The sequence below is a fragment of the Piliocolobus tephrosceles genome, chromosome 16, assembly GCF_002776525.5.
Source record: "Piliocolobus tephrosceles isolate RC106 chromosome 16, ASM277652v3, whole genome shotgun sequence".
Lineage (NCBI taxonomy): Eukaryota > Metazoa > Chordata > Mammalia > Primates > Cercopithecidae > Piliocolobus > Piliocolobus tephrosceles.
In genome coordinates this window covers 48761228-48788129 of record NC_045449.1, presented here as the reverse complement: position 1 = coordinate 48788129, position 26902 = coordinate 48761228, and the positions used below count along the sequence as shown (strand labels likewise).

The 26902-nt window shown below is 44.9% G+C and overlaps 1 protein-coding gene across 1 annotated transcript; it reads left to right on the top strand.

Moving 5' to 3' along the window:
- Window positions 1-352: 352 nt before the first annotated feature.
- Window positions 353-14658, top strand: GSDMB (gasdermin B). Its single transcript, XM_023203933.1, is given in 12 exon segments — window positions 353-380; window positions 2166-2327; window positions 2330-2404; window positions 6638-6809; window positions 9498-9666; window positions 10378-10452; window positions 11159-11207; window positions 12390-12416; window positions 13097-13257; window positions 13383-13521; window positions 13896-13960; window positions 14421-14658. Coding segments are annotated over 11 exon segments (1242 nt in total). The 5' UTR covers window positions 353-380; window positions 2166-2170; the 3' UTR covers window positions 14574-14658.
- Window positions 14659-26902: the final 12244 nt, after the last annotated feature.

Genomic DNA, 26902 nt, shown 5'->3' with positions numbered 1-26902 from the left:
TGGCACTTGATACCTACTCATGTTCCATTTCTCTATTCCAAGCACACTGAATTGCATGGCCCAGGGCACCGTGGTGTGCACCATTGTCTGGCCCAAACTCACCTAGAATACATATCAGGATCTCCTACGCACTCCTTGGGTCCAAGAAGAAGTGGTTCTGGCCTTATCTGCCTCCAGCTTAGTTATAACGTGGCTTATCTAAAGGCTTGGGAGGTGGGGCACCCAGCCCTACCCACCCGTCCAGGAAGGTCCACACCTGGACAACTTTCAATTTCATTATTTTAGCTTCCTGAGATTCAGAGACCAGGAACTGCGCAGAGAGCTGCAGCCGGGATTCTCACAACTTCCATTTCTGGTGAACAGCTGAGGTCAGAGAGGAGGTGGGTACCACTTGAGATGGGCCTGTGGTTCCCAGGCACTGTCTTTCCAGACACCTGGAATTCCCAGGGTGGTGGTGAATTGAGAATCAACCACCATGATGGGGGTAGAGACAGAGAAGGAAGCAGTGAGTGGATAAGTGCCTGGAACAGGCAGAAGGGATGTAGGGGAAGGTGACCAAAGGTAGGATGGGGAAGTGGATCCCAGGAAGCTTTTGTTTCTTCTGAGGCCAACTTACCACCGCCTCATTGGGAAATTGTTGGTAGGGAGGCACCCATCCAACTGCCTTGCAGAATACAGCAAGGCAGGGAGCCCAAGAATCAGAGCCAAGGGAAGAAACGACCAGTTGAGGTTAGTAATGTGAAGTCTGGCAATCGTGCCCCTCATCCCTCCCTGGTTCCTCTGTTCGTCAACGTTGGCGCTAGTCTGGCTGGGACGTGGTGGGCCTGCCTTTCCATCCTTGAGGCCCCTTGGAACAAGGGGGCAACTCTGCTGTGGGAGATGTAGAAAATGGGTCTCACTTTCCCTATTTGGGACAGTAGCTGCTACTTTTTTCCTCCAGATGGGTTTCATGAGGGGCAGAGGAGAATCTGGGATCTGTGATGTTTAGCTCTCTTTACTGAGTCATGGCTGCCTCACCTTCTAGAAGTAAGGCAGGCAAATCATTCCAGGTACTGGTTGTCCTGGAACCTTTGGTTCTTCCCTGACCTCATGTCATGTGTGTCCGTGTGAAGAAAGTCCACGAAACAGGCTTTGTGTGAGCAACGAGGCTGTTTATTTCGCCTGGGTGCAGGTGGTCTGAGTCCGAAAAAGGAAGGAGTCAGCAAAGGGTGGTGGGATTATCATTAGTTCTTACCCGCTTGGGATAGGCTTACAAAGTACATTCTCAAGGGCAGGAGAATATTACAAAGTACTTTCTTAAGGGCAGGGGAGAATATTACAAAGTACCTTCCTAAGGGCAGGGGAGAGTATATCGCATCAGGGTGGGGCAGGAACAAATCACAATGGTGGAATGTCATCAGTTAAGGCTATTTTCACTTCTTTTGTGGATCTTCAGTTGTGATACCCTACCTTGTTTTAACCTGAATTGACTCTCCCTTAGCTGAGAGAGCCAGACAAACTCCATTTTGGCTCCTTCACTTGCCGCCCCTTACCCACCCCCTTCCTCAAGGACTTAACTTGTGCAAGCTGACTCCCAGCACATCCAAGAATGCAATTAACTGATAAGATACTGTGGCAAACTATGTCCGCAGTTCCCAGGAATTCATCTGGTTGATAGTACCCTAAGCCTCCACATTTCTGTCCGGTTGATGGTACCCAAAGCCCTTGTGTCTATCACCTTGTGATAGATTTAAAGCCCCTGCACCTGGAACTGTTCGTTTTTCCGTAACCATTTGTCTTTTTAAGCTTTTTTTTTTGCCTGTTTTACTTCTGTAAGATTGCTTCAGCTAGGCTCCCCCTCACCTTTCTAAACCAAAGAATAAAAGAAAATCTAGCCCCTTCTTCGGGGCCGAGAAAATTTTGAGTGCTAGCCGTCTCTCGGTCGCCGGCAATAAAGGACTCCTGAATGAGTCTCATAGAGTGGCATTTCTCTACAACTCGCTTGGTTACAACACAGTTGCTTCAGGCTGTCTGGATATATATGTGCAGGTCACAGGGAATATGATGGCTTAGCTTGGGCTCAGAGGCCTGACACCTCAGGCTACCAAATGTGGAAGATTTAAATACTTGAACCAATACCCTCCTCCCAAAAACTGAAATTGGCTTCTATTTCCGAGTTGGTCCAGGTGCAATGTTCAGCGTATTTGAGGAAATCACAAGAATTGTAGTTAAGGAGATGGATGCTGGAGGGGATATGATTGCTGTTAGAAGCCTCGTTGATGCTGATAGATTCCACTGCTTCCATCTGGTGGGTGAGAAGAGAACTTTCTTTGGATGCCGGCACTACACGACGGCCTCACCCTGATGGACATTCTGGACACAGATGGGGGCAAGCGGTTAGATGAACTGGATTCTGGGCTCCAAGGTCAGTATAAGGTAGATGACAGGTGGCCAGCCAGGAGGCCTTGACCATTTGTATTCCATCTCCTTCTCAATTCACCATTGTTATCAACCAAATCAACCAATCAATGAAACCGTGGAATTTGTTTGTACACATCCACACACCTTAATTTAAGAAATGCACGGAAGAGCTGCATGGTGGGAGGAGAGTGGGAGAAGTGGAGATTTATTTCCATTGGAAACCATTCCTAAATGGTCTTTCTTTCCCATTTTTCCCTGGTAAAACAATCTGCTTTTAATTTAGCGGAGCTCTTCTCCTGTGTTCAGCATTTAAGTGGATAAGTAAATGAGGGAAGTTTGCTTACTGGTTAAGAAAGGATGCAGGCTTTAGGGCTGGAAGCACCTGGTTTCAAAGCCTGGCTCTGCCTCTTATCAGCTGGATGACCTCTGGACAAGTTGTTGTATTGCTCTAAGTTTCAGTTTCCTCATGTGTCAACTCTAGAGACTGTTGTAAGAATCGAATGGGGGCTAGGTACGGTGGCTTGCTCCTGTAATCCCAGCACTTTGGGAGGCCGAGGTGGGCAGATCACGAGGTCAGAAGATTGAGACCATCCTGTCTAACACGGTGAAACCCCATCTCTACTAAAAAATATATATAAAAAAATATATAAAAAATTAGCCAGGCATGGTGGCGCATGCCCAGCTACTCAGGAGGCTGAGGCAGGAGAATCGCTTGAACTCAGGAGGCGCAGGTTGCAGTGAACCGAGATCATGCCACTGCACTCCAGCCTGGGCGACAGAGCACGACTCTGTCTCAAAAAAAAAAAAAAAAAATCAAATTAGAACAAATTACGTGAATCATTTATCACAGTATCACAGTGTCTGCCACAAAAGGAGCACTCAATAAAAGTTAGCTCCCATCATCTGGTGGTCATGGTGGTGATTCTTACTATCCTTTCATGTTCCCTGGCTATCAAGACTGAAAGGGGAGTTGCTGATGAGCAGAAATCCCTAAGATATTGGGGGAATTTATGGAAGAGCCAATTATTCCAACCCCTGCCTCTGATCTCAGTTATTCCTGGGGTACTTGGGTTTCAGAAGCCCCAGGGTTTAAGTGTCAAACTCTCACTTGGATCCCACGCTGGAATATGGTGAGGAGTTCATTATATTTCATAATGTGAAAAAATATTTCATAATATGAAAAATGGCAAGGAGTTCATAGCTCAGACCTCTCTGATACAGTCTGTTTCTTTTTATGAGGTCTCATGCCAAGAGATGGAAAAGAGCTCTAACAGCCCTGAGCAGTTTTAGAGTATTACAATGTACCAGGAAGTGCTTTAAGTGACTGAGAGCGGTACCCAGATTACTTGAAGGTGGTGGACCTTTCCACAAGTGGAGTTTCGTTAAGCAAGCAAGGGGCTTTTGGAGAAATTTCAGAATCGCATTTTTCAAAGACTGAGTCAATGCTCTGAAAAGTAAACTGCCAAGAGCCAATTTGCTAAAAGCCAGCTCTCAAAAAAAGAAAAAAAAAAAAAAAATCAGTTTGCCAAATGATCAATTCACTGAAAATGGAAAAATACTTTAACCCAGAACTAGGATGTTTTGCCACAATAATATTACTCCCCAGGGACAGGGCAAAGTGTAAGTCTGGAAAAAAAAAAATTGACTAAGTCAGTCAACTTCCTTTAAGGAAAAGCTCATCTGTGTGCATATAAAATTCGGAGGCAGAGGTGAAACCAAACTTAAAAAAGAAAATCCTTACAATAATGGGAATTGGTAATTTGAATTGATTTTTAGCTGGTCTGCTCCCTATTTAAATGGGTTATTTTGTGACTGTGTAATGCTGATGGTGCAGTTAAAGTGTGCATAGCGCTGGGCACGTGGCTCACGCCTGTAATTCCAGCACTGTGGGAGACCGAGGCGGGTGGATCACTTGAGGTCAGGAGTTCAAGTCCAGCCTGGCCAACATGGCGAAACCCTGTCTCTACTAAAAATACAAAAATTAGCTGGGCGCGATGGCACATGCCTGTAATCCCGTACTTTGGGAGGTTGAGGTGGGCAGATCACTTGATGTCAGGAGTTTGAGACCAGCCTGGCCAACATGGCAAAACCCTGTCTTTACTAAAAATACAAAAATTAGCTGGGTGTGGTGTCGCACGCCTGTAATCCCAGCTACTCAGGAGGCTGAGGCAGGAGAATCGCTTGAACCCAGGAGGCGGAGGTTGCAGTGAGCCATGATTTTGCCACTGTACCCCCCCCCGGGGAAAAAAAAAGGCCCCCTCCAAAAAAAAAAAAAAAAAAAAAAGTGCATAGAATTTTTTGTTTGTTATTAAAGTCCATACTTTATTCATATTAACTGTTTTTTTTTTTTTTTTTTTTTTTTTTGATGGAGTGTCGCTCTGTTGCCCAGGCTGCGTGCAATGGCGCAATCTCGGCTCACTGCAACCTCTGCCTCTAGGTTTAAGTGGTTCTTCTGCCTCAGCCTCCCGAGTAGCTGGAATTACAGGCGCCCGCCACCACACCCGGCTAATTTTTTGTATTTTTAGTAGAGACAGTGTTTCGCCATGTGGCCAGGCTGGTCTTGAATTCCTGACCTCAGGTGATCCACCCGCCTTGGCCTCCCAAAGTGCTGGGATTATAGGTCTGAGCCACCGCACCCAGCCCATGTTATCTTAGTTTTGACCTAGTGTCCTTTTTCTATTGCAGAATCCCATCCAGGATCCCACATTACATTACATTTAGTTGTCTTGTCTCCTTAGGCTCCTCTTGGCTGTGACAGTTTCTCAGACTTTGCCTGTTTGGGATAATCTTGGCAGTTTTGAGCAGTACTGGTCAGGGATAGTGTAGAATGTCCCTCTGTTGGAATCTGATGTTTTTTCTCATGGTTAGACTGGGTTCTGGGTCTCGGGGAGGAAGACCACAGAGGTAAAGTACCATTCCTATTACATCACATCAGGGGTATGTACTATCAACATGACCTATCACTGTTGATGTTGACCTTGATCACCTGGCTGAGGTAATGTTTGTCAGGTTTCTCTACCGGAAGTTACTCTTTCTCCTCTTCTTCATATAGTACTCTTTGTGCACATCGTTTTTATTTTTCTTTTTCTCTCTGATATTTTTCTTTTCTTTTACACTGCTCAAGAAGCAAATGGTCCCTAAGACATTTGTGTCTCGTGTACACACAAATAGTAATTTCAGGCTCTGTTTCCAATTCTGTCACATTTCCACCAGTTCCAAAATGGATTTGTCTTTGGAAATCCAGCCCTGCCTCCAAAACCTAGCAATGGGAACTCTTCTTCCCCTATAAGTTCCCGTCTGGGAGGTTGGAGACAAAGGCACGTAGCCCCTTCAGCATGCCCACATATCATCCACGAACCCTGGGGCGGCAACTGACTCAGAACCAAGGCCCATATTAGTGCCTGATCAATCAGGGCAGAGTCCATGCATGTGGGTGACTTTCCAGGGTTGCCTCACTTTATACTTGTGTGGTTCACACAAACAACAGCAACATAACTGCTTTTTTTTTTTGGAGATGGAATCTCGCTGTCACCTGGAGCACAGTGACTTGATCTTGGCTCACTGCAACCTTCGCCTCCGCTTCCCAAGTTCAAGCGATTCTCCTGCCTCGGCCTCCCAAGTAGCTAGAATTAGGCATGTGCCACCACCCCCAACTAATTTGGTAGAGATGGAGTTTCACCATGTTGGCCAGGTTGGTCTTGAACTCCTGACCTCATGTGATCCACCCACCTCGGCCTCCCAAAGTGCTGGGATTACAGGCATGAGCCACCACGCCTGACCCTAATTTTTGTATTTTTTAGTAGAGACGGGGTTTCACCATATCAGCCAGGCTAGTCTCAAACTCCTGACCTCAAGTGATCTGCCTGCCACAGCCTCTCAAAGTTCTGGGATTACAGGCATGAGCCACTGCGCCTAGCCTTAATTTCCCTAAATATAGGAAATAGACATTAGTAATATTCTCGTACTGTAGATGAAGAAACAAAGAGGTTAAGTGACTTACCCAAGGTCGTGTGGTAAGAAGGTGGAGGAGTGGGCTCCAATCTGGGATCCTGTGACCCCAGGTAACTGAGCTTCTGGTGAGAACAGCATTTCCTGGACAGCCACAGCTGGACCGCTCTCTCAGAAGGGAGGGGGATGGTGGCATGGAGCCCAGGATGGGGCTGCCCCAAGGAGAGTTTTTTGGAGAGAGATCTTTTGGGGGTCCACTCCAGAGTGACCTTTACCATTCTCTTTCCAGGTCAAAAGGCTGAGTTTCAAATTCTGGATAATGTAGACTCAAAGGGAAAGTTGATAGTGGAATTGCCCAAAAAAATAACAATTTCAGGCAGCTTCCAGGGCTCCCACGATCAGAAAATCGAGATATCTGAGAACCAGATATCCCAGCAGTATCTGGATACCCTTGAGAACAGGTGAGGTTGGAGTTGGGCAGCAGGGACGGAGGGGAAGAAGCCCATCTTGGGCACCAAGGGATTCAGGGGTGGCGGACCTGCTCTTTTATTTATTTATCTATTTTTATTTTTATTTTCCCTGCTTTTCATTAGCTTTGTGGGGGATTGGCTCTCTAGGGCAGCCTCTCACTCTCTACTTCCAGGATTCCCCCAGCCTGCCCTTTACACAAGCATGCCTTCCTCTTCTCTGCCTCCAGAAAACCTTCTCATTCACCCAGAGGCAGCCTCCAGGAAGCCTTCTGAGGCTCCCAATTCACTCATATCCCTGCTGTCCCCCAGGATGGTTAATTCCTCTGACTTGGACAAACCTGTTTTTTTTTTTTTTTTTTTTAGACGGAGTCTCACTCTGTCGACCAGGCTAGAGTGCAATGGCGCGATCTCGGCTCACTGCAACCTCCGCCTCCAAACCTGGTGGTTTAAGAGGCACTCTCCTTTGCTCTCCTCTGCTCTCCTGCACTGAGCTGCCCACATCAGTATTTTGTGCTTGTTTGCCTCTGCCTTGTGGGCAAGCCAGTGGCTTCCATGTTCGTCTTTCCCACTGGACTGGAAGCAACCTGTGACAAAGGACTGACTTTACTTAACCTTTCTGTATTGACTCCAAGCACATAGTAGGTACTGAGTGAAAGAGAGCTGAAGTGAAGCACAATGAAAGCAAAGCACCCCTTGGAGGACATTTCTTGCACGGAGTGCAGCCACCCCACCCCAGCAGGGTGGTACCGATCAAATGCCACAGAGGTGCTGGTAGCTGGTGGGCAGATGCTTCCAATTCAAGAGGACATCACTAGCCATGCCCTCAACAATAGTTCTGTGGTTGTTTTCTTCAGCTGGGATTGTTGGAGATTGAGGAGTAGCTCAGGGGAAGGGGCCCCGTGGTTTTCCTGGCCTTGCTCTCCTTGAGTGGAGTGGGAGCAGGTGCCTTTTTCCTTTTCCTTTTCTTTTTTTTGAGATGGAGTTTCACTTTTGTTGCCCAGGCTGTAGTGCAATGGCCCGTTCTTGGCTCACTGCAACCTTTGCCTCCTGGATGCAAGAGATTCTTCTGGGCCGGGCGCGGTGGCTCAAGCCTGTAATCCCAGCACTTTGGGAGGCCGAGACGGGCAGATCACGAGGTCAAGAGATCGAGACCATCCTGGCTAACACGGTGAAACCCCGTCTCTACTAAAAAATACAAAAAACTAGCCAGGCGTGGTGGCGGGCGCCTGTAGTCCCAGCTACTCGCGAGGCTGAGGCAGGAGAATGGCGTGAACCCGGGAGGCGGAGCTTGCAGTGAGCTGAGATCCGGCCACTGCATTCCAGCCTGGGTGACAGAGCAAGACTCCGTCTCAAAAAAAAAAAAGAGATTCTTCTGCCTCAACCTCCCGAGGAGCTGGGACTACAGGTGTCCGCCACCATGCCTGGCTAATTTTTGTATTTTTAGTAGGGACAGGGTTTCATTCATCATGTTGGCCAGGCTGGTCTCAAGCTCCTGACCTCAGGTGATCCACCTGCCTCGGCCTCCCAAAGTGCTTAGATTACAGGTGTGAGCCACTCCGCCCAGGCCCCCTCTTTTTTATTAATAAATTAAAAACAAAGGCTTACAGTAAAATTTTACTGGTCCTTTGAATTACCCCTCCCTACCACAGTAGGGAGGGCCCTCGGAATTTTTCTAAGAGAGCTCAGTGTTTTCTACTATAGAATGCTTGTTTGTCAGGTGAGGGTATTGGTATCTGTATGTGGGGTGGGGGCACTGGATAGGTAGGGGAAGGTCGTCGGAGGCAGGGACCCATGTCTTCCTTGAGGGCCTTTTGATTGCAAATAGAAACTCCATCAGACATTTTAGGTCATAACATGAGTTTCCTCCAGCAGGAATGGAATCAGATGCTTCATGAGCCTAAGGGCAGGTGATGCAGCTGGCTCCAGGGACCGGTGCAAGGAGCTGGAGTCCCTCGTCAGAGAAGACGAGAAGACGGTGTCTTGGGCTTCACAGATGCCTATCTCAGTGTCATGGGAAGGGCACTCCCTTTGGATTTACACTGACCAGGGTTTGAATCCCAGCTCTACACTTACTATCTGTGTGGCCTTGGACCATTCACAACCTGTCACTAAGCCTCAGTATCTTTACATGGAAAGTGGATGTGATTCTGCCTACCGTCATAGGATTGTGAAGGTGAAGTGGAAAAGTGTGTCTCACAGCTGGCACATTGTCATCCTCCATAAATGCTAGTGAATTCTTGCCCCACTTTGTTTGTATTTATTTATTTACTTATTTATTTTGAGATGGAGTCTTTCTCTGTTGCCCAGGCTACAGTGCAATGGTGCAGACTTGGCTCACTGCAACCTCTGCCTCCCGGGTTCAAGTGATTCTCCTGTCTCAGCCTCCTGAGTAGCTGGGATTACAGATGTGTGCCTGGTGATCCACTCACCTCAGCCTCCCAAAATGCTGGGATTACAGGTGAGAGCCACCAGACCTGGCCTCTCGCCCTACTTCGTACCCCACCCCTACCTCCACCCCGAGGTGGGTAAAGTGAACTGCGATGGGGTGCTGTGTTCCTTGGTTTTCCAGTCTCAGAAGCGATTAATCTTAAATGGGAGCTGGCTTACGGAGAGGGAGAAGAGTCGGTGGGAGGTAAGACCCTGAGATCCTCAACTCTCATCTCTCTCTACTGTCTCCAGGAAGCTGAAGAGGGAACTACCCTTTTCATTCCGATCAATTAATAGGAGAGAAAACCTGTATCTGGTGACAGAAACTCTGGAGATGGTAAAGAAGGAAACCCTGAAAAGCGACCGGCAATATAAATTTGGGAACCAGATTTTTCAGAGCCATCTCAGCTATGAACACAAGGTTAGGATCCTGGGAGGCAGGAACTGTGAAGGTCAGCGTTGGCCCGCGCCCCGCAGGTCAAGGCAATACCAGCCCTAGACTCTTCCTTCACTCCTCTCCTAGCAGCCCTGCTGCTCTTGGCCACATTGCCCCAAGAAAGGGTGGGTGGCCAATGCCAGTCCCTCCCTTGTTACTCTCTAGCGATGCCCTCTTTTCATTTTCATTTTCTTTCTTTTTTTTTTTTTTAAATAGATATGAGGTCTTGCTATGTTGTCCAGGCTGTCTCAAACTCCTGGGCTCAAGCAATCCACCCAACTTGGCCTCCCAAAGTGCTGGGATTACAAGTGTGAGCCCTGCACTCAGCCTTCATTTTCTTTGTACATTTCCCATGGTTCATCATTACACAAGTGTATTTTTGCTTGTTTGTCTCCTTTCTAGGAGGCAGGAGAACAGGAGCCACGGTGCCTAGAACAAAGCAGCTCCTCAGTAAACATTTGTTGAATGAACAGTGGCAACAGGATGAGTTTTGGCATCAGACGTGGGTTCAAATTTCAGCTCTGCCACTGTTTTTAGCTGTGAGACTGACTCACCTGCTGACCCCTCAGAGCCTCAGTTTTCTCGTCTATAAAATGGGGATACAAATGACTGCCTCACAGGATTGTTTGGGAAATCAGGCAAGATAATGATGTAAAAGCACCTGGGGATCTGTCAATGTGAGCTCCTTTTTCCTAGGGCCAAAGGGAAGTGACCATCCTCCCAAATCGGGTCCTGAGCTATCGAGTAAAGCAGCTTGTCTTCCCCAACAAAGGAGACGATGAATAAGCAAAGGCTGATGGGGAACAGGATGGGGAGCCCTAAACACACCAGTGAGGTGGGGGGTGGGATTCAACCAGACTCTGTCAGCCTAGGGTGGGTGGCTGGTGAGCTTGGAGGTTGTGGAGGGGTCCAGGGAAAAGGGTGGATTCAGCACTAGGAAGGACTGAGGCTCCATGCTCTGGCCTGGTGACCTGGACCCGCTGACCCAGGATTTGCCTGAACATGACATAAGAGTCATTAACTCTCTCCCAGTCTCCAAAGAGAATAATTGTCTTTTTTGGCTGGGCATGGTGGCTCACGCCTGTAATCCCAGCACTTTGGGAGGCCAAGGTGGGCGGATCACCTGAGGTCAGGAGTTTGAGACCAACCTGGCCAACGTGGTGAAACCCTGTCTCTACAAAATATATAAATGTTAGCCAGGTGTGGTGGCGTGCGCCTGTAATGCCAGCTACTTGGGAGGCTGAGGCAGGAGAATTGCTTGAACCTGGGAGGTGGAGGTTGCAGTGAGCCGCGATCACACCATTGCACTCCAGCCTAGGCAACAAGAGCAAAACTTCAACAAAAAAAAAAAAAAGAACAGTTTTTTTTTTTTTTTTAATTGGAGGCTGGTGTGGGGATTGAGAGGGACTGGAGAAAGGGAACTTACAGAGTGAGAACTGGTCTCTCCAATAACTTGTTTTTTCCCTCCCTTTTTGGTGCTGGTTTAGATATTTGTCTGAGGGACAAAACAAAATCCTTTCCAGAAGGTGAGTGAGCTGCTGGGCTTCCTGTTCGTCATTTCAGAATGGGCAAGAACACTATTTTTAAAAATGGAATTATATAGTGGTTAGGTCCAAGGATGTGGTAGGATGCACCCACGGGTGGGAACCATGGCAAACGCAGGAGAAAAATTAGCCTGTTGGAGAAGAGTCTGGATTGTACATTGGACTAGGGTTTCCAGGCTGCTCCTAGGACAACTTTGTGCTGGCAGTCAGCTGGATCCTGAGCTTACAGCCCTCCCTGAAGGCTTTTTGCCTAGGAAGCACAATTAAATGACTTGGCCAGTTCCAGCATGACAGCACTGGCTGTGAAAACGGTCCTGGACTGGAGTCAGGCAGTCTCAGGGTCTAGTCCCACCCTGCCACTCACCAGCTCTACAGCCTCTCAAGTCACAGTTTTCCTGACTTTATTTTAATTTAATTTAATTTTTTGAGACAGAGTCTTGCTCTGTCACCCAGGCTAGAGTACAGTGGTATGATCTCGGCTCACTGCAACCTCTACCTCCTGGGTTCAAGCAATTCTCCTGCCTCAGCCTCCCAAGTAGCTGGGATTACAGGTGCACACCACCATGCCCAGCTAAGTTTCTTTTTTCTTTTTTTTCTTTTTGTATTTTTAGTAAAGACAGTGTTTCACTATATGTTGGCCAGGCTGATCTCAAACTCCTGACCTCAAGTGATCCACCCACCGCAGCCTCCCCAAGTGCTGGGATTACAGGCGTGAGCCACCGTGCCTGGCCTTTCCTGACTTTGAAATAAAGGAGTGAGACTAGAAGGTCCCTGTGATTCTGAATTATGTGGCTTCCTCTGGAATTTCTAGGTTTTCCCCTTGATCCCAGCAGGGTTGTACTGCCTAAGAGAGCTTGGAAAGGGATAGAGAAGTCTGACCCAAATTTGTGGAGCGACTGCGTGTATGCTGCCCCCTTTCTGGGCCTTGGCTTCTTCCTCAGTCATCTAGGCACAGTCCTATGACTGCCTGTTTTTGAGGAGGTGGGAGGGGTCTGCAAATACAGTGCTTTCCCATTGACACACACTGATGAGGATGCAGGCTCCCTGGTACCAGCCGTGAGGACTCAGATTGCAAGAGTGAAAACTTCCATCACTGGGAAGAGAAGTCTGCAGGGGAGAGGAGGTGATCTAAAGATTCTGAAATAACTCTTCCTCTCTCTGCAGAGAAGGATGGTGCTTCATCCTGTTTAGGTAAGGGTGATTGCCAAGTGTGTTCAGGGTGGCTGCACCAACCCACCCTGAGTGGCTCAAGACTGCTGCTCAGGTGGGGTCAGCTGAGTAGGCATGAAGGAGGGGCACTGCCTAGCAGGTTTCAACTTTAGTCTGGAGGCTGCATCTGTCTCCTCTAAACGCAGTGGTTCTCATTGGTTATACCCTGAAATCACACGGGGGAACTTTAAAACTAGTGGCGACTGAGTCCCATCTCCAGAAACTCTGACTTAATTGTGGGGGTGTGGCCTGGACATCAGGATTCGGAGTAACTCCTTGGGTGATTCTCATGCAGTCAAGGTTGAGAACCACTGCTTTAACTTTCTCCGAATCCTAATTACTTCCAGTGTGGCCTGAGGACTGCACTTTGAACGGCAAGGACCAAATAACCAAGTTTTTGTTTTTTCCGGGAGGTGGAGAAGAATTTGGGGTTGGGACTAGACTGGGGGTGAGCTGGGGAGATGGAAGATGGAAGTGGGGTCAGTGGGAGGCAATGATGGTAGGTATCTCGGAAGAAGGATGCTTAATTTTAACACGGAAAGATTGGAAGAAGGGAAGATACAAAGAGGTGGTCTCCAGAAGACAGGCAGACAAGTAACAGAGCCTCAGAAATAAAGCCTTTCGGGCTGGGTGGCCCAGGTTCTCAACTGCTGCCTCTACAGCAAAGTCTTTGGGTTCGGAGGATTCCAGAAACATGAAGGAGTAGTTGGAGAACATGGAAAGTGTCCTCCAGGAACTGACGGAGGACAAGAGGAAAGATGTGCTAAACTTCCTCTCTAAGTGCCCCGGCAGGGAGGAGCTTCGGCAGGATCTAGAGCAAAGAGTAAGAGCCCCTAAGAAAGCACTGGGGCAGAGAGAGAGAGGAGCCAGAGGGGAGGGCAGCTGGCACAGTGAGGATGGTCTGCTCTGGTGAGACTGGTGCTCATCTCCCACAACTCCTGGCCCTAGGTATCTGAGGTCCTGATTTTCGGGGAGCTGCAGATGGAGGACCCAGTCAATCCTCTCCTAAGCAGCCTTTTTAATGCTGCTGGGATCTTGGTAGAAGCACGTGCAGAAGCCATTCTGGACTTCCTGGATGCCTTGCTAGGTGAGGAAGGGTCTCGGTGAGGAAGGGTCTCGCTGTAGGCTGGGGTGGAGGAAGTGTGAGCAGAGAGGCCTGTGGGAAGTCACATCTTGGGAGGAGGGGCTGCACGTTGCTCTTCACAGTTCATAGGGGGGTACCCCTTCATGTCTTCCTCAGGCCAGGCATTGAGAGGCTGGTTCCTTGTCTATGACCTCCTGCAGGCCAAGAGGGAAGCAGGAGTTGCAGCAGAGGCCCGTTTGGAACAACTCTCATCTAGCACTCCCAGGGGCTCTCTGGAACCTTTTGATGATGCATGTTCTGGGTGTGATCAGCCACTGAGGCCCTGTCCCACCATGTATCTCTCCTTTTTGCCAACCACTCTCTTTCTTTACCCCCAGAGCTGTCTGAGGAGCAGCAGCTTGTGGCTGATGCCCTGGAGAAGGGGACTCTGTTGAAGGGCCAGGTGAGACAGCCTGGGCTGAGGGCCAGGGTCATAGTGGAAGGGAATGCCCATATGCTCAAGGGACCCGGAAGTCCCAGGGTACAGCCCCTTCTTATTCCATAGTTTTCTGCCAGCTCACATCCATGCAGCTGGTTTGTGACAATTCCCTGGACACAGAGTTGCCAGGGCAATTTGTAATGGGTTCTTTAGGCTCTGTTGTTTATCTATGGGCAAGAGAGGGGTGCAAATTGATTAGTCTCAGGATAGCAGCTGGTGTGATCTTGAGTTCCAGTGCAGATTGACTAGCAGAGCCTGCACTATGTTGAGAGAGTGTGAAGCTCTCCGGGCTCTGCAGGAAAGAGTGCCATGATGGATTATTACGTCTGCCTATCGGCTCGGCAGTAAGGAGTGTGGCCAAATATTTGCCATTTCTGGTATATCGTTATTCCTAGCTTTTACAATCTGGTGGGTTTCCTTCCAGGTGAAACCTATCATGGAGCAGAACTGGGATGAGCTGGTCAGCAGTCCTCATGACATGGACTATGACCCTGAGGCACGAATTCCCTGTGCGCTGTATGTTGTTGTCTCTATCCTGCTGGAGCTGGCTGAGGGGCCTACCTCCGTCTCTTCCTAACTACAAAAACCCTTTCTCCCCACAAGCCTCTGGGTTCTCCCTTCACCGGTCTGTCCTCACCGCGATCGTCACTACCATCCTGTTATCAGCGGGACCTCTTTAAAACAAGCAGCCAACCATTCTTTGATGTATCCCATTCACTCCGTGTTAACGTCCAAAATCAGCCTGGATTTTATGCTTCTAATTAAAAGTGGCAGGTTGTGCATGTTAATTTTGTCTCTTGAAGCCTCACTAAATGACAGTAAAGCAATAGAAAAGCTTTGTATAAACCTACAAGGATGAAAAGAATGCAGCAGCAGATAAGAAACTTTAATACATCTTTGGAAGCTAGAAAGCAATGAAAGGAGTGCAGGCTGGGAGGTGTAGGACTGGGAGTAGACAGGAGATTGCTATTTTTATCATCAGCCTTCTATTTATTTATTATTTTTGAGACAGAGTTTTGCTCTTGTTGCCTAGGCTGGAGTGCAATGGCGTGATCTCAGCTCACTACAACCTCTGCCTCCTGGGTTCAAGTGATTCTTCTGCCTCAGTCTCCAGAATAGCTGGGATTACAGTTGCCCGCCACCATGCCCGGCTAATTTTTGTATTTTTAGTAGAGATGGTGTTTCATCCTTGTTGGCCAGGCTGGTCTCGAACTCCTGAGCTCCAGTGATCCACCCCCATTGGCCTCCCAAAGTGCTGGGATTACAGCCGTGAGCCACCACACTTGGCCAGCCTTTTAGTTCTATTTGATATTTTTAAAGAAACTGTAATTAAAAGTTAAAGAAATATATGCTTGTTATAAACCATTCAAACATTTCCCAAATATAAATTAGCAGGTGAAGTTACTCTGTGACCTACCCTTTCTTTGTAGAGACCCAGAGAGGTAAGTGAAATATCAGAACATTAAAGTAATTTTGCCCCAGGAGAGGGGGATTGATAATTTGCAAATCCAGGCAAAGTAAGTTTGGATTTGGCTAGCCTCCTGGACTGATGGCTCCAGAAGCCAAGGCCAAGGGCCTATCCACGTTTGGGAGTCTAGTAAAAGGAAACCTTCCCTACCATATTAGACTAATCTCAAATGGCTACACTGTAAGGGTTAGGGTGAATCAGCAGTAAACTTATTGTTCTTACTGCACCCCCAGGGGACTGCAGGGAAGACTTTCTTGGTACTGAATGAGGAAAAGGTTAGCAAAAGGAAAGGAAAAAAAATTCTGCGGAAACCACAGCCCAGTCTTTTCTCAGAACTTAGCCTGCATTTGTATCCTCTGAGAATTCTAGAGAATCTCAAATTGTGAACTTGGTTTTTGGGGGTCTTGGATTGAATGGACCCCCAGATGCCTGTCAGAACCAAACACAAATTATCTCTGGAGGAAGTAATCTCCCACAAATATATATATTTGAGACATGGTCATGCTGCGTCACCCAGGTTAGAGTGCAGTGGAGCAATCACAGCTTACTACAGCCTCCACTTCCCAGGCTCCCTCCTCAGCCTCTTGAGTAGCTGGGACTACAGGTGTGCACCACCATGCCTGGCTAATTTTTAAATTTTTTTTGTAGAGATGGCGTCTCCCTGTATTGCTAAGGCCGGTCTTGAATTTCTGGGTTCAAGTGATTCTCCTGCCTTGGCCTCCCAAAGTGTTGGGATTACAGGTGTAAGTCACTGTGCTTGGTTGGCTAAGGCATATACGTTTTCCTTTTGAGAGATGTGGTATTGCTCTGTTGCCCAGGCTAGAGTGCAGAGGTGCAATCATGGCTCACTGCAGCCTCTACCTCCTGGGCTCAAGTGATCCTCCCACCTCAGCCCCCTGAGTAGCTGGGACCACAGGTACGCACCACCATGCCCCATCTAATTTTTTATTTTTTGTAGAGATGGGGTCTCACCATGTTGCCAGGGCCTTACTATGTTGCCAGGGCTGGTGTTGAACTCTTAGGCTCAACTGATCCTCCCCGCTCAGCCTCCCGAAGTGTTGGAATTATGGGAGTGAGCCACTATGCCGGCTTAAGGCACATACTTTCAAGTAACTCAAAAGTCAAGGGAGAAATCCTAATGGAAGTGCTAAGATTTTTTTTCTGCTTAATGATAATAAAAATATACATATCAAACTTGTGGAATTAAGCTAAAGACTTTTTTAAGAGAAAATATAATTGTTTGTGTTAGCAAAAAAAAAAAAAAAGCTAAAAAAAATCAAAGAGCTACGTATTCATGTCAAAAAGCTACCAAAGAAAACTCCAAAACAAACCCAACAACAAGCCTCTCCTTTCCCTTCCAAAAAAGCCCCAGCAAAATATATCCAGGAAAAAGAGAAGAAAAAGCACACAAATTGATAAGAAACAAAAACGTTACAGAGGATCAATAAAGACAGACATTGGACCTTTGAAATGACTCACAAATCTCTGACAAGAGTAATATTTTATTTATTTATTTATTTATTTATTTATTTATTTATTTATTTATTTATTTAGTTTTTGAGATGGAGTCTCACTCTGTCTCCCAGGCTGGAGTGCAGTAGTGCGATCTTGGCTCACTGCAACCTTCACTGCCTGGGTTCAAACAATTCTCTTGCCTCAGCCTCTTGAGTAGCTGGGACTACAGGTGCACATCACCACGCCTGGTTAATTTTTGTATTTTTTAGTAGAGACAGAGTTTTGCCATGTTGGCCAGGCTGGTCTTGAACTCCTGACTTCAGGTAATCCACCCACCTCGGCCTCCCAAAGTGCTGGGATTACAGGTGTGAGCCACTGCGCCCAGCTTGACGAGTGATAAAAAGAGAGGGAGCAAATATCATCAGTTTTAGGAGTGAAAAGGGAACAGTTCTTTTTTTTTTTTTTTTGAGATGGAGTCTCGCTCTGTCACCCAGGCTGGAGAGCAGTGGCCGGATCTCAGCTCACTGCAAGCTCCGCCTCCGGGGTTTACGCCATTCTCCTGCCTCAGCCTCCCAAGTAGCTGGGACTACAGGCGCCCGCCACCTCGCCCGGCTAGTTTTTTGTATTTTTTAGTAGAGATGGGGTATCAGTTTTAGGAGTGAAAAGGGAACAGTTCTAAAGATGCTACAGGCATTTAAAAGACAAGAGGATATTAGAAACGACTTTATGCCAATAAATTTGAAATTTTAGGTGAAATAGGTGTTATCCTAAAAAAATAAAATTTTCCAAAATTGACCCAGAAAAAAAATAGAAAACATGAATAATCCTCTAAGAACAAAGAATACTCTATCAAGAACAAAATATTGGCCAAGCATGGTGACTCACACCTGTAATCCTAGCACTTTGGGAGACTGAGGTGGGTGGATCACTTGAGGTCAGGAATTCGAGACCAATCTGGGCAACAAAGTGAAGCCCGTGTCTACTAAAAATACAAAAATTAACTGGGCATGATGGTGTATGCCTGTAATCCCAGCTACTTAGGAGGCTGAGGCATGAGAATTGCTTGAATCTGAGAGACAGAGGTTGCAGTGAGCCGAGATCATGACACTGCACTCCAGCCTGGGCGACAGAGTGAGACTCTTTCTCAAAAACAAACAAAATATTCCCACAAAGAAAATTCCAAGCCCAGATGGTTTCTTCAGTTACACAATTAAGTATTTAAGAATAAGTAATTCTAATTTCACACAAACTTTTTCAGAGACACTTTCCAATTCATCCATAACACTAGCAAAACTTAACAAGAACAATAAGAGAAAGGAAGATGCAGACCACTCATTTATGCGCTTAGATGAAAAAACAGCAAAACAAATCAGCAAACCAAATCACCATAGAAACAGAATAATATAAACTGGATTTATCTGGGATTTCAAGGTTGGTTTAGCATTGAAAAGTTAATGTAATTTACCACACTAACAATTTAAGAAGAAAAATGATAGAATCATTTCAATAAAGACAAAAATGCATCTGACAAAATTCAATATCCATTCATGATTAAAATTCCTAGAAGACTAGGAATAGGGCCAGGTGCGGTGGCTCACACCTGTAATCCCAGCACTTTGGGAGGCCGAGATGGGCGGATCACTTGACATCAGGGGTTCAAGATCAGCCTGGCCAACGTGGTGAAACCCCATCTCTACCAAAATACAAAAATTAGCCGGGCTTGGTGGTGGGTTCCTGTAATCCCAGCTACTTGGGAGGCTGAGGTGGGGGAATTGTTTGAACCAGGGAGGTGGAGGTTGCAGTGAGCCAAGATCATGCCATTGCACTCCAGCCTAGGGGACAGAGCCAGACTCCGTCTCGAAAAAAAAAAGAAAAAAGAAAACTAGGAACAGGAGGAAATTTCTTTAATCTGATAAGAGTATGTACAAAATATATATAGTAAATATCATATTTAATAGTAAAGTGTTGTAAGCTTTCTCTCTGAAATCAGAAATAAGACAAGGATATTCACTATCACTGTCTATTTGACATTGTACAGAAGATCTAGCAAATGCAGTTAAACAAGAAAAAGCAACAAAATACGTAAGAATTGTAAAATATTGCATTACTTACAGATGATCTAATGTGTACATTGAAAAATCCAGAAGATTTACAGATAAATTATGAAATTAATAATTTAACAATTTTCTAAAATCAATATATGGACCAATCGTAATCCTCTATATATCACTAACAAATACAAAATGAAATTTGAAAAATACAATGGTAGTGGCACCAAAAATATGAAATATTTAGGAAAATGTTGAACTGAAGTTCTGAAAGAATTGAAATACATTGTTATACAATCTTACTGAGGCTAGGTGTGGTGGCTCACGCCTGTAATCCCAACACTTTGGGAGGCTGAGGTGGGCAGATCACCTGAGGTTGAGAGTTCAAGACCAGCCTGACCAACATGGAGAAACCCTGTCTGTACTAAAAATACAGAATTAGCTGGGTGTGGTGGCGCACGCCTGTAATCTCCAGCTACTCCAGAGGCTGAGGCAGGAGAATCACTTGAACCCGGGAGGCAGAGGTTGTGGTGAGCCAAGACCATGCCATTGCACTCTAGCCTGGTGACAGATCGAGACTCTGTTTCAAAAAAAAAAAAAAGAAAGAAAAAAAAAATCTGACTGAGAGAACTTAGAAAAGACTTAAACAAAAGAAGAGATACTACATTGAAGGATTAGGAGACACAATATTGTAAAAATGTTAATTCTTCTCAGATTGATTTATGGATTCAGTACAATCCCAGTAAAAATCCCAACAGTTGAGTGAATGAGGGTGTTTGTGTGTGTGTGTGTGTGTTTATGTAGGTGTGTAATTTAATAAGCTGATTCTAAAATGCAAAGGGGCAAAAACAGCTATGAGGCTCTTGAAGAAGAACAAGGTGGAGAGACTTGTTCTACCAGATCCAAGACTGATTATGAAAGTTGTAATATTTCAGTGTGGCACTGGAACAGGGATAGACAAAAGCAGAATGAAAGAGAGATCTCAGAAATAGATCCCCATGTAAAAATGGACATTTGATATATGAGAAAAGTGTCACTGAAGATTAGTGAAGAAAGGCTAGACTTTTCAATAAACGGTGCCAAGACAACTGGATAAACATGTAGATAAAAAATGAAATTTTGCTGAGTATGGTGGCTCACACCTGTAATGCCAGCATTTTGGGAGGCTGAAGTAGGAGGTTAATTTGAGCCAGAAGTTTGAGGTTACGGTGAGCTGTGGTTGTGCTACTGCACTCCAGCCTGGGTGACAGAGTGAAACCCTGCCTCTAAAAAGAAAAAAAAAAAAAAAAATGAGTCAGGTGTGGTGGCTCACGCCTATAATCCCAGTACTTTGGGAGGCCGAGGTGGACAGATCACCTGAGGTCAGGAGTTCAAAACCAGCCTGGCTAACATGGTGAAACCCCGTCTCTACTAAAAATACAAAAATTAGCTGGGTGTGGTGGCAGGCACCTGTAATCCTGGCTACTCAGGAGGCTGAAGCAGGAGAATCGCTTGAACCTGGGAGGTGGAGGTTGCAGTGAGCCGAGATCATGCCATTGCAGTCCCGCCTGGGCGACAGGTCGAGGCTCCATCTCAAAAGAAAAGGATCCACATCACACAGTATACATAAAAATTAAATTCCAGATGGGTTATAGATCTAAATATGAAAGGTAAAATGATAATTATATTAACATTAAAAACTTCTGTTCATCAAGATATATCATAAAGAGGGTAAAAAGCCCACGGAGTGGGAGAAGATATTTAAAATACATGCAACTTACAAAGGGCTAGTATCCAGAATGTACAAGGAACTAATACAAATCAATAATAAAAAGATGACCCATTAGAAAAATAGACAAAATATTTGAATGACGCTTTCCATAAAGGAAAAACCAAATGGCTAACAAATGTATAAACTGATGCTTGACCCCATTACTAATCAGGGAAATACAAATTAAAACCACTATGCAATAACATTATTCCCTCACCAGATTGGTAACATCTAAAATCTGACAATATCAAGTGTTGGTGAGCACCTGGACAAATGGGAACTTTCATACACTACTTCTAGGAAGGTAAACTAGTACAGCCACTTTGAATAACAGTTTGGCATTACAAATCAAAGATTTGCCTACCCTGTGATCCAGAAATACAACGTTGAGGTATAGACCCCAGAGAAACGTATGCACGTGTCGATCAGTGGGATACACTCATAAGAAAGTTCTTCAGTAGAATGTCGTCAACAGCCAAAAACTGGAAACAACTTGAATATTCACCAACAATAGAATATGGATAAACAAACTAAGTTATATTCATGCAATGGAATACTATACAGAAATCGATATAAATGAACTCAAGCTACACAAGATTAATCTTTGGAAAGAAAGTACAAAAGAATATATTCAATATTATTATCTCCACATAACATTCAAAAAAGTAACCATATTGTTTAGGGATCTACACTTTGGTGGTAAAATTCCAAGAAAGATAAGGAAATAACTGTTATGAAATCATCCTTTTTGGTGGAAAAGTGATATGATTAGGAGAATCATATCTGAAAGGGGTGGAGCATGTGAAAGGGGTGAGTTTCAAGAATGCTAACAATATTTTATTTCTTCACCTGGGTGGTGGGTAGCTCGGGAGTTTATTTGATAATTATTTATTAAGCTACAGTTTCACGTTAAATATACTTTTCTGTATCCATGGTGTACTCCACAATATAAAAGGTGAAAAAACAGGAGAATGGTGATGCTTACTGTTCTATTTGAAGTTTTTGTGTGTGTTGTGGCAGTGTAAACCCCTTCTCCATCTGCTTTCTGAAATCTTTTCTCAAGTCTATCACCCATATCTCCAAGGGACAGAGTCCTAAGCTGCCATCTAGGTTACAGTGGCATCTAATGAAACAGTACAGTACTGTGCTGTACTGACAAAAGGGATGAGAAAATGGTCTTTGCCAAAGATGTACTGTACTAGAAAATGATAGAGCCAGGGCCCGGCATGGTGGCTCACGCCTGTAATCCCAGCTCTTTGGGAGGCTGAGGCAGGTGGATCACTTCAGGCCAGGAGTTCAAGACCAGCCTGGGCAACATGATGAAACCCCATCTCTACTAAAAACACAAGACTTAGCCAGGCGTGGTGGTGCATGCCTGTAGTCCCAGCTTCTCAGAGGCAGGAGGCTAAGGTAGGAGAATTGCTTGAACTCGGGGGATGGAGGCTGCGGGGAACCGAGATCACGCCACTGCACTCTACCTGAGTGACAGAGCAAGACCCTGTCTCCAAAAAAAAAAAAAAAAAAAAAAAAGAAAGAAAATGATGGAGCCAGGACCAGAATCAGAAAGCCAGGGTCCTTCCATTGTATGTTGCAGACGTCTTCCTCACTTGCTTTCTGTCACTCAGGGTAGACATGCTTTGGGAGATGCTTTAAAAACCACTGGGGCCAGGCGTGGTGGCTCACGCCTGTAATCCCAGCACTTTGGGAGGCTAAGGCAGGCAGATCTTGAGGTCAGGAGATTGAGGACAGCCTGGCCAACACAGTGAAACCCCGTCTCTACTACAAATACAAAAAGTAACTGGGCGTGGTGGTGTGCACCTGTAATCCCAGCTGTTTGGGAGGCTGAGGCAGGAGCATTGCTTGAACCAGGGAGTCGGACGTTGCAGTGATCTGAGATCACACCACAGCACTCCAGCCTGGTGACAGAGGGAGACTCCATCTCAAAAACATAACAAAACTAAACTAAAACATTGGATAGTAGGCTCAAACAAAGCTGGGCCATAAGGAAAGAAAAGAGAGGCACATGTAAATATCTCCAGCTTCAATTTAGTCTTTCCTCTCCATTTAAAATTTGGTTGACTTCCTTTTAAGTGAGCCACACTCCAGGAAACCCTAGAAATAAGGTAGGGTCCAGGAATCTAAATTGGAGCTGTTCAGTCAAAATTGGATACGAACTACATCTGCAGAAAAAGGACTTCAAGCTCATTTGGACTGAGGTGTGCTTCCTCTACTCTCTGCACTGCATGCAAAACCTCAATAGTTGGTGTTAAAAACCTACTTTTGGCTGGCCGCGGTGGCTTATGCCTGTAATCCCAGCACTTTGGGAAGCTGAGGTGGGCAATCAAGAGGTCAGGAGATTCAGACCATCCTGGCTAACATGGTGAAAATCCATCTCTACTAAAAATATTTTTAAAAATTAGCTGGGCGTGGTGGCTAGTGCCTGTAATCCCAGCAATTTGGGAGGCTGAGCCAGGAGAATCACTTGAATTAGGGAGTCGGAGGTTGCAGTGAACCAAGATCGTGTCACTGCACTCCAGCTTGGTGACAAAGAGAGATTCCATCTCAAAACAAAAAAAAAAAGCTACTTTAAAATTTTTTTTAATTTGTTGCTTCCTATTTCCTTATCTTGTTTTCCAAACAGCTTCATTGCTCTTTATTTGCTTCTAGATTCTGATAGCAGATATCAATGTGTCATTACCCTGGGATGATCCAAAGTGATAGCATAGCATCTGTTTAGCAAACTCCACCTCACAGCTGACCCCATTGCAAGCAGTCTTTGTAACATGAGATCACTCTGGAACTGTACTTTCTTTTTTTTATTGTTTTATTTTATTTTTTTGAGATGGAGTCTTACTCTGTCACCCGGGCTGGAGTGCAGTGGCGCTAAGGGAGGAGACCACTCCTCATGTCGTCTTATGCCCAGTGTCTGCCTCCAAAGAAAGAAGAAGTAAAAACTAAAAGGCAGACAGCCCAGTGCTGCACCCTGGGCCTGGTAGTTAAAGATGGACCCCTGACCTAATTGGTTCTTTAATCTATAGATTACAGACATCGTATAGAAATGCACTGAGAAAATCCCTATCTTGTTTTGTTCCGATCACCGGTGCACACAGCCCCCAGTCATGTACCCCCTGCTTGCTCAATGAATCAGGACCTTCTCACATGCACCCACTTAGAGTTGTGAGCCCTTAAAAGGGATAGGAATTGCTCACTCCGGGAGCTCGGCTCTTGAGACAGAAGTCTTGCCGATGCCCCTGGCTGAATAAACCCCTTCCTTCTTTATTCCGGTGTCTGAGGAGTTTTATCTGCGGCTCGTCCTGCTACATTTCTTGTTCCCTGACTGGGAAGCGAGGTGAATGGTGGATGGTCAAGGCAGCTCCTTAGGCGGCTTAAGCCTGCCCTGTGGAACATCCCTGCGGGGGACTCCAACCAGCCCAAGTGACACGCTCCTGGGTAGGCATTTGCCCTGGTGGGATGCCTCTCCAGAGCAGTGTGTGGCAGGCCCCTGTGGAGGATCAACGCAGTGGCTGAACACTGGAAAGGAACGGGCACTTGGAGTCTGGACATGTAAAACTTCGTTAGACTAGTCTCTGAACTTGCCCACTCCATTTGAGTGGAAGCGTGCCTTTATTGGCACTTTGGTTTTGGTTTTGGTTTTGATTTTGTTTGAATTGCTTGACAGGATCGGTCTTGGGAACTTGCCCACTCCATTTGAGTGGAAGCGTGGCCTGATCACCCACGGTGTGCCTTTATCAGCACTTTGGTTTTGGTTTTGACTTGGTTTGAATTGCTTGACAGGATTGGTCTTGGGAACTTGCCCATTCCATTTGAGTGGAAGCGTGGTTTGATCACCCACGGTGTGCCTATACTGGCACTTTGGTTTTTGTTTTTGACTTGACTTGGATTGCTTGATACTTTGGTTTTGGTTTTGACCTGGCTTGTATTTCTGGATACTCTGATTTTGGTTTTGATTTTGGCTTGGTGTAAACTACAAGAGTGTGTGTGTGCCCTTTTTACCTGTTCTTTGTTTTGTGGTGTGCGTGTGGTGTGAGCATGGTGTTTTGTCTAGAGGAAACGTGAGTGAAGCACAAAGTAAGCCCACCCCACTAGGAACTATGTTGAAAATTTTCAAAAAAAGGATTTAAGGGAGACTATGGAGTACTATGACACCAGGACAATTTAAAACTTTGTATAAGATAGACTGGCCAGCATTAGAGGTAGGTTGGCTATTAGAAGGAAGTGTGCACAGGTCCCTTGTTTCAAAGGTATGGCACAAGGTAACCTGTAAGCCAGGAAACCCAGACCAGCTTGTTTTAGATCCCCCGCCCCCAACACACGGTGGTTGAGAGAACAGCAGCATAAGCGGCTGGCAGAGGCAAAGAGAGAGAGGAAGAGATGGAGAGGAAGAGACAAAGAGGGAGTTAAGGAGAGAGAGAGAGAGAGAGAGACAGAGGCAGAGAGAGAGAGGAAGAGATAGAGGCAAAAGGAAAGTCAAAGAGAGAGAGATAAAGAGAGAAAGAAAGAAACAGAGAGATATACAAGTTGTTAAGAAAAAATGAGTGCACCCTATTCCTTTAAAAGCCATCATACCAATTCTAATGTGGACAAAACAAGGTCTTGTTAACAGCAAAGGATAATTAAAATTCCAAACTGACAAGGTTTTCAACAAAAGTAAAGTTTGCTAAAAGTTAACAGTGTAACATGTATTATAGTTATTCTATTCTTGTGGCCTTAGACAGTCTCGTCCACAGACATAAAAAAAGGTTCGCTTTGGAAAAGAAAGGTTATCACCTTCAAAAAAAAAAAAAAAAAAGAAAAAAAAAGAAAAAAAAAGGGGGGGGCGAAATTTATATAAAAAGAGTGTTATATGGTAAATTATTGTCCTAAAATAAATTAACTGATTGTTTAAAGAAAGAAATGTTTTTAATAAGTCAGAAAGTTAAGGCATGTCAAAAAATTGCCTGTAAAAGTAGTGAAAGAAAAAAAAAGTTACAAAAAATGTGTGTTAAAAAAGAATTTATGCAAAAAATGTTGTATAATTTAAAAGTAACTAGGCCTCCTGAATGTAAAACTATTGAAAAAAAAAAAAAAAAACAGTTTATGTGCAAGGTGTATAAGAAAAGCAAAATATATACCTTTGGTAAAAGGATTATAAGGAGGCACAAGAATGTACATTTTTACTTACATTAAAAAGTTAAAAAAATTATTGTTTTGAAGGTTTAAGCAAGTTTTAAAACATTAATTGTAAAGAACATTCTGTGTGTAAACATATTAGCTAAAGTTAAAGAAGTATCATCCAGTTTTTCTGTGAACTGGACATTAAAGTAAAAGCATAACAGGTTTTTCTTAAAGCACCAACCTGCTCTTTAGCAAAAACTACAAAAAGTTAAAAAGAGTCTATAAAATCTTACCTTATGATCAAACATTAAAAATTAAGTAAATATGCCTACAAGATTTTATTAAAATTAGGTTTAACATTAATAACACACTAATATAAAGGTAAAATTTAGCTTATCTGGTATAAAAATCATACGAGAAGCATTGTTAAATGTAAAATGGTATTTGGCTTTCTTTGTTTTAAAAACTAATAAAAATAGATGCTAAAGGAAATTTCTCAGTAAAAAGGCACTAAGGACTATAAAGTCCACTGCCAAGTTCCCCACATTTAAAACAAAAGATCACTTTCTTAAAAATTATACACTTGATTTATCTTCCACTTTCCTCTTCTCACAAAACAAAAAACAAAAAACAAAACAAAAAAAACCCTAAAAGTCTTTTAGCACATGTACCACCCCTAGAATTTCTGGTAAACCAGCACCAGCCTGAAGATCATGTTCTCATTGAAAGGTAGAAAGAAGAAAAACTTGAGCCAACCTGGGAAGAACCCTACATTGTGCTGCTAACCACCAAGACTGCTGTTCATACAGCAAAAAAAAAAAAAAAGGATGAACTCATCACACCCAAGTCAAGAAAGCGCCACCCCCTCCAGAGTCATGGGCCATAGTCCCAGGGGAAAATCCTACCAAACTAAAGCTAAGAAAAATTTAACTCTTTTAATCTATTCTATTACTCTTTCTTCTTTCCTCGTTCTATTGCTGACCATCTAGTTATTAATATAACCAAGTCAATTTCACCTCAGACTATTGCATTTAATGCTTGCCTTGTTATACCCTGTGAGGACTTGCCAA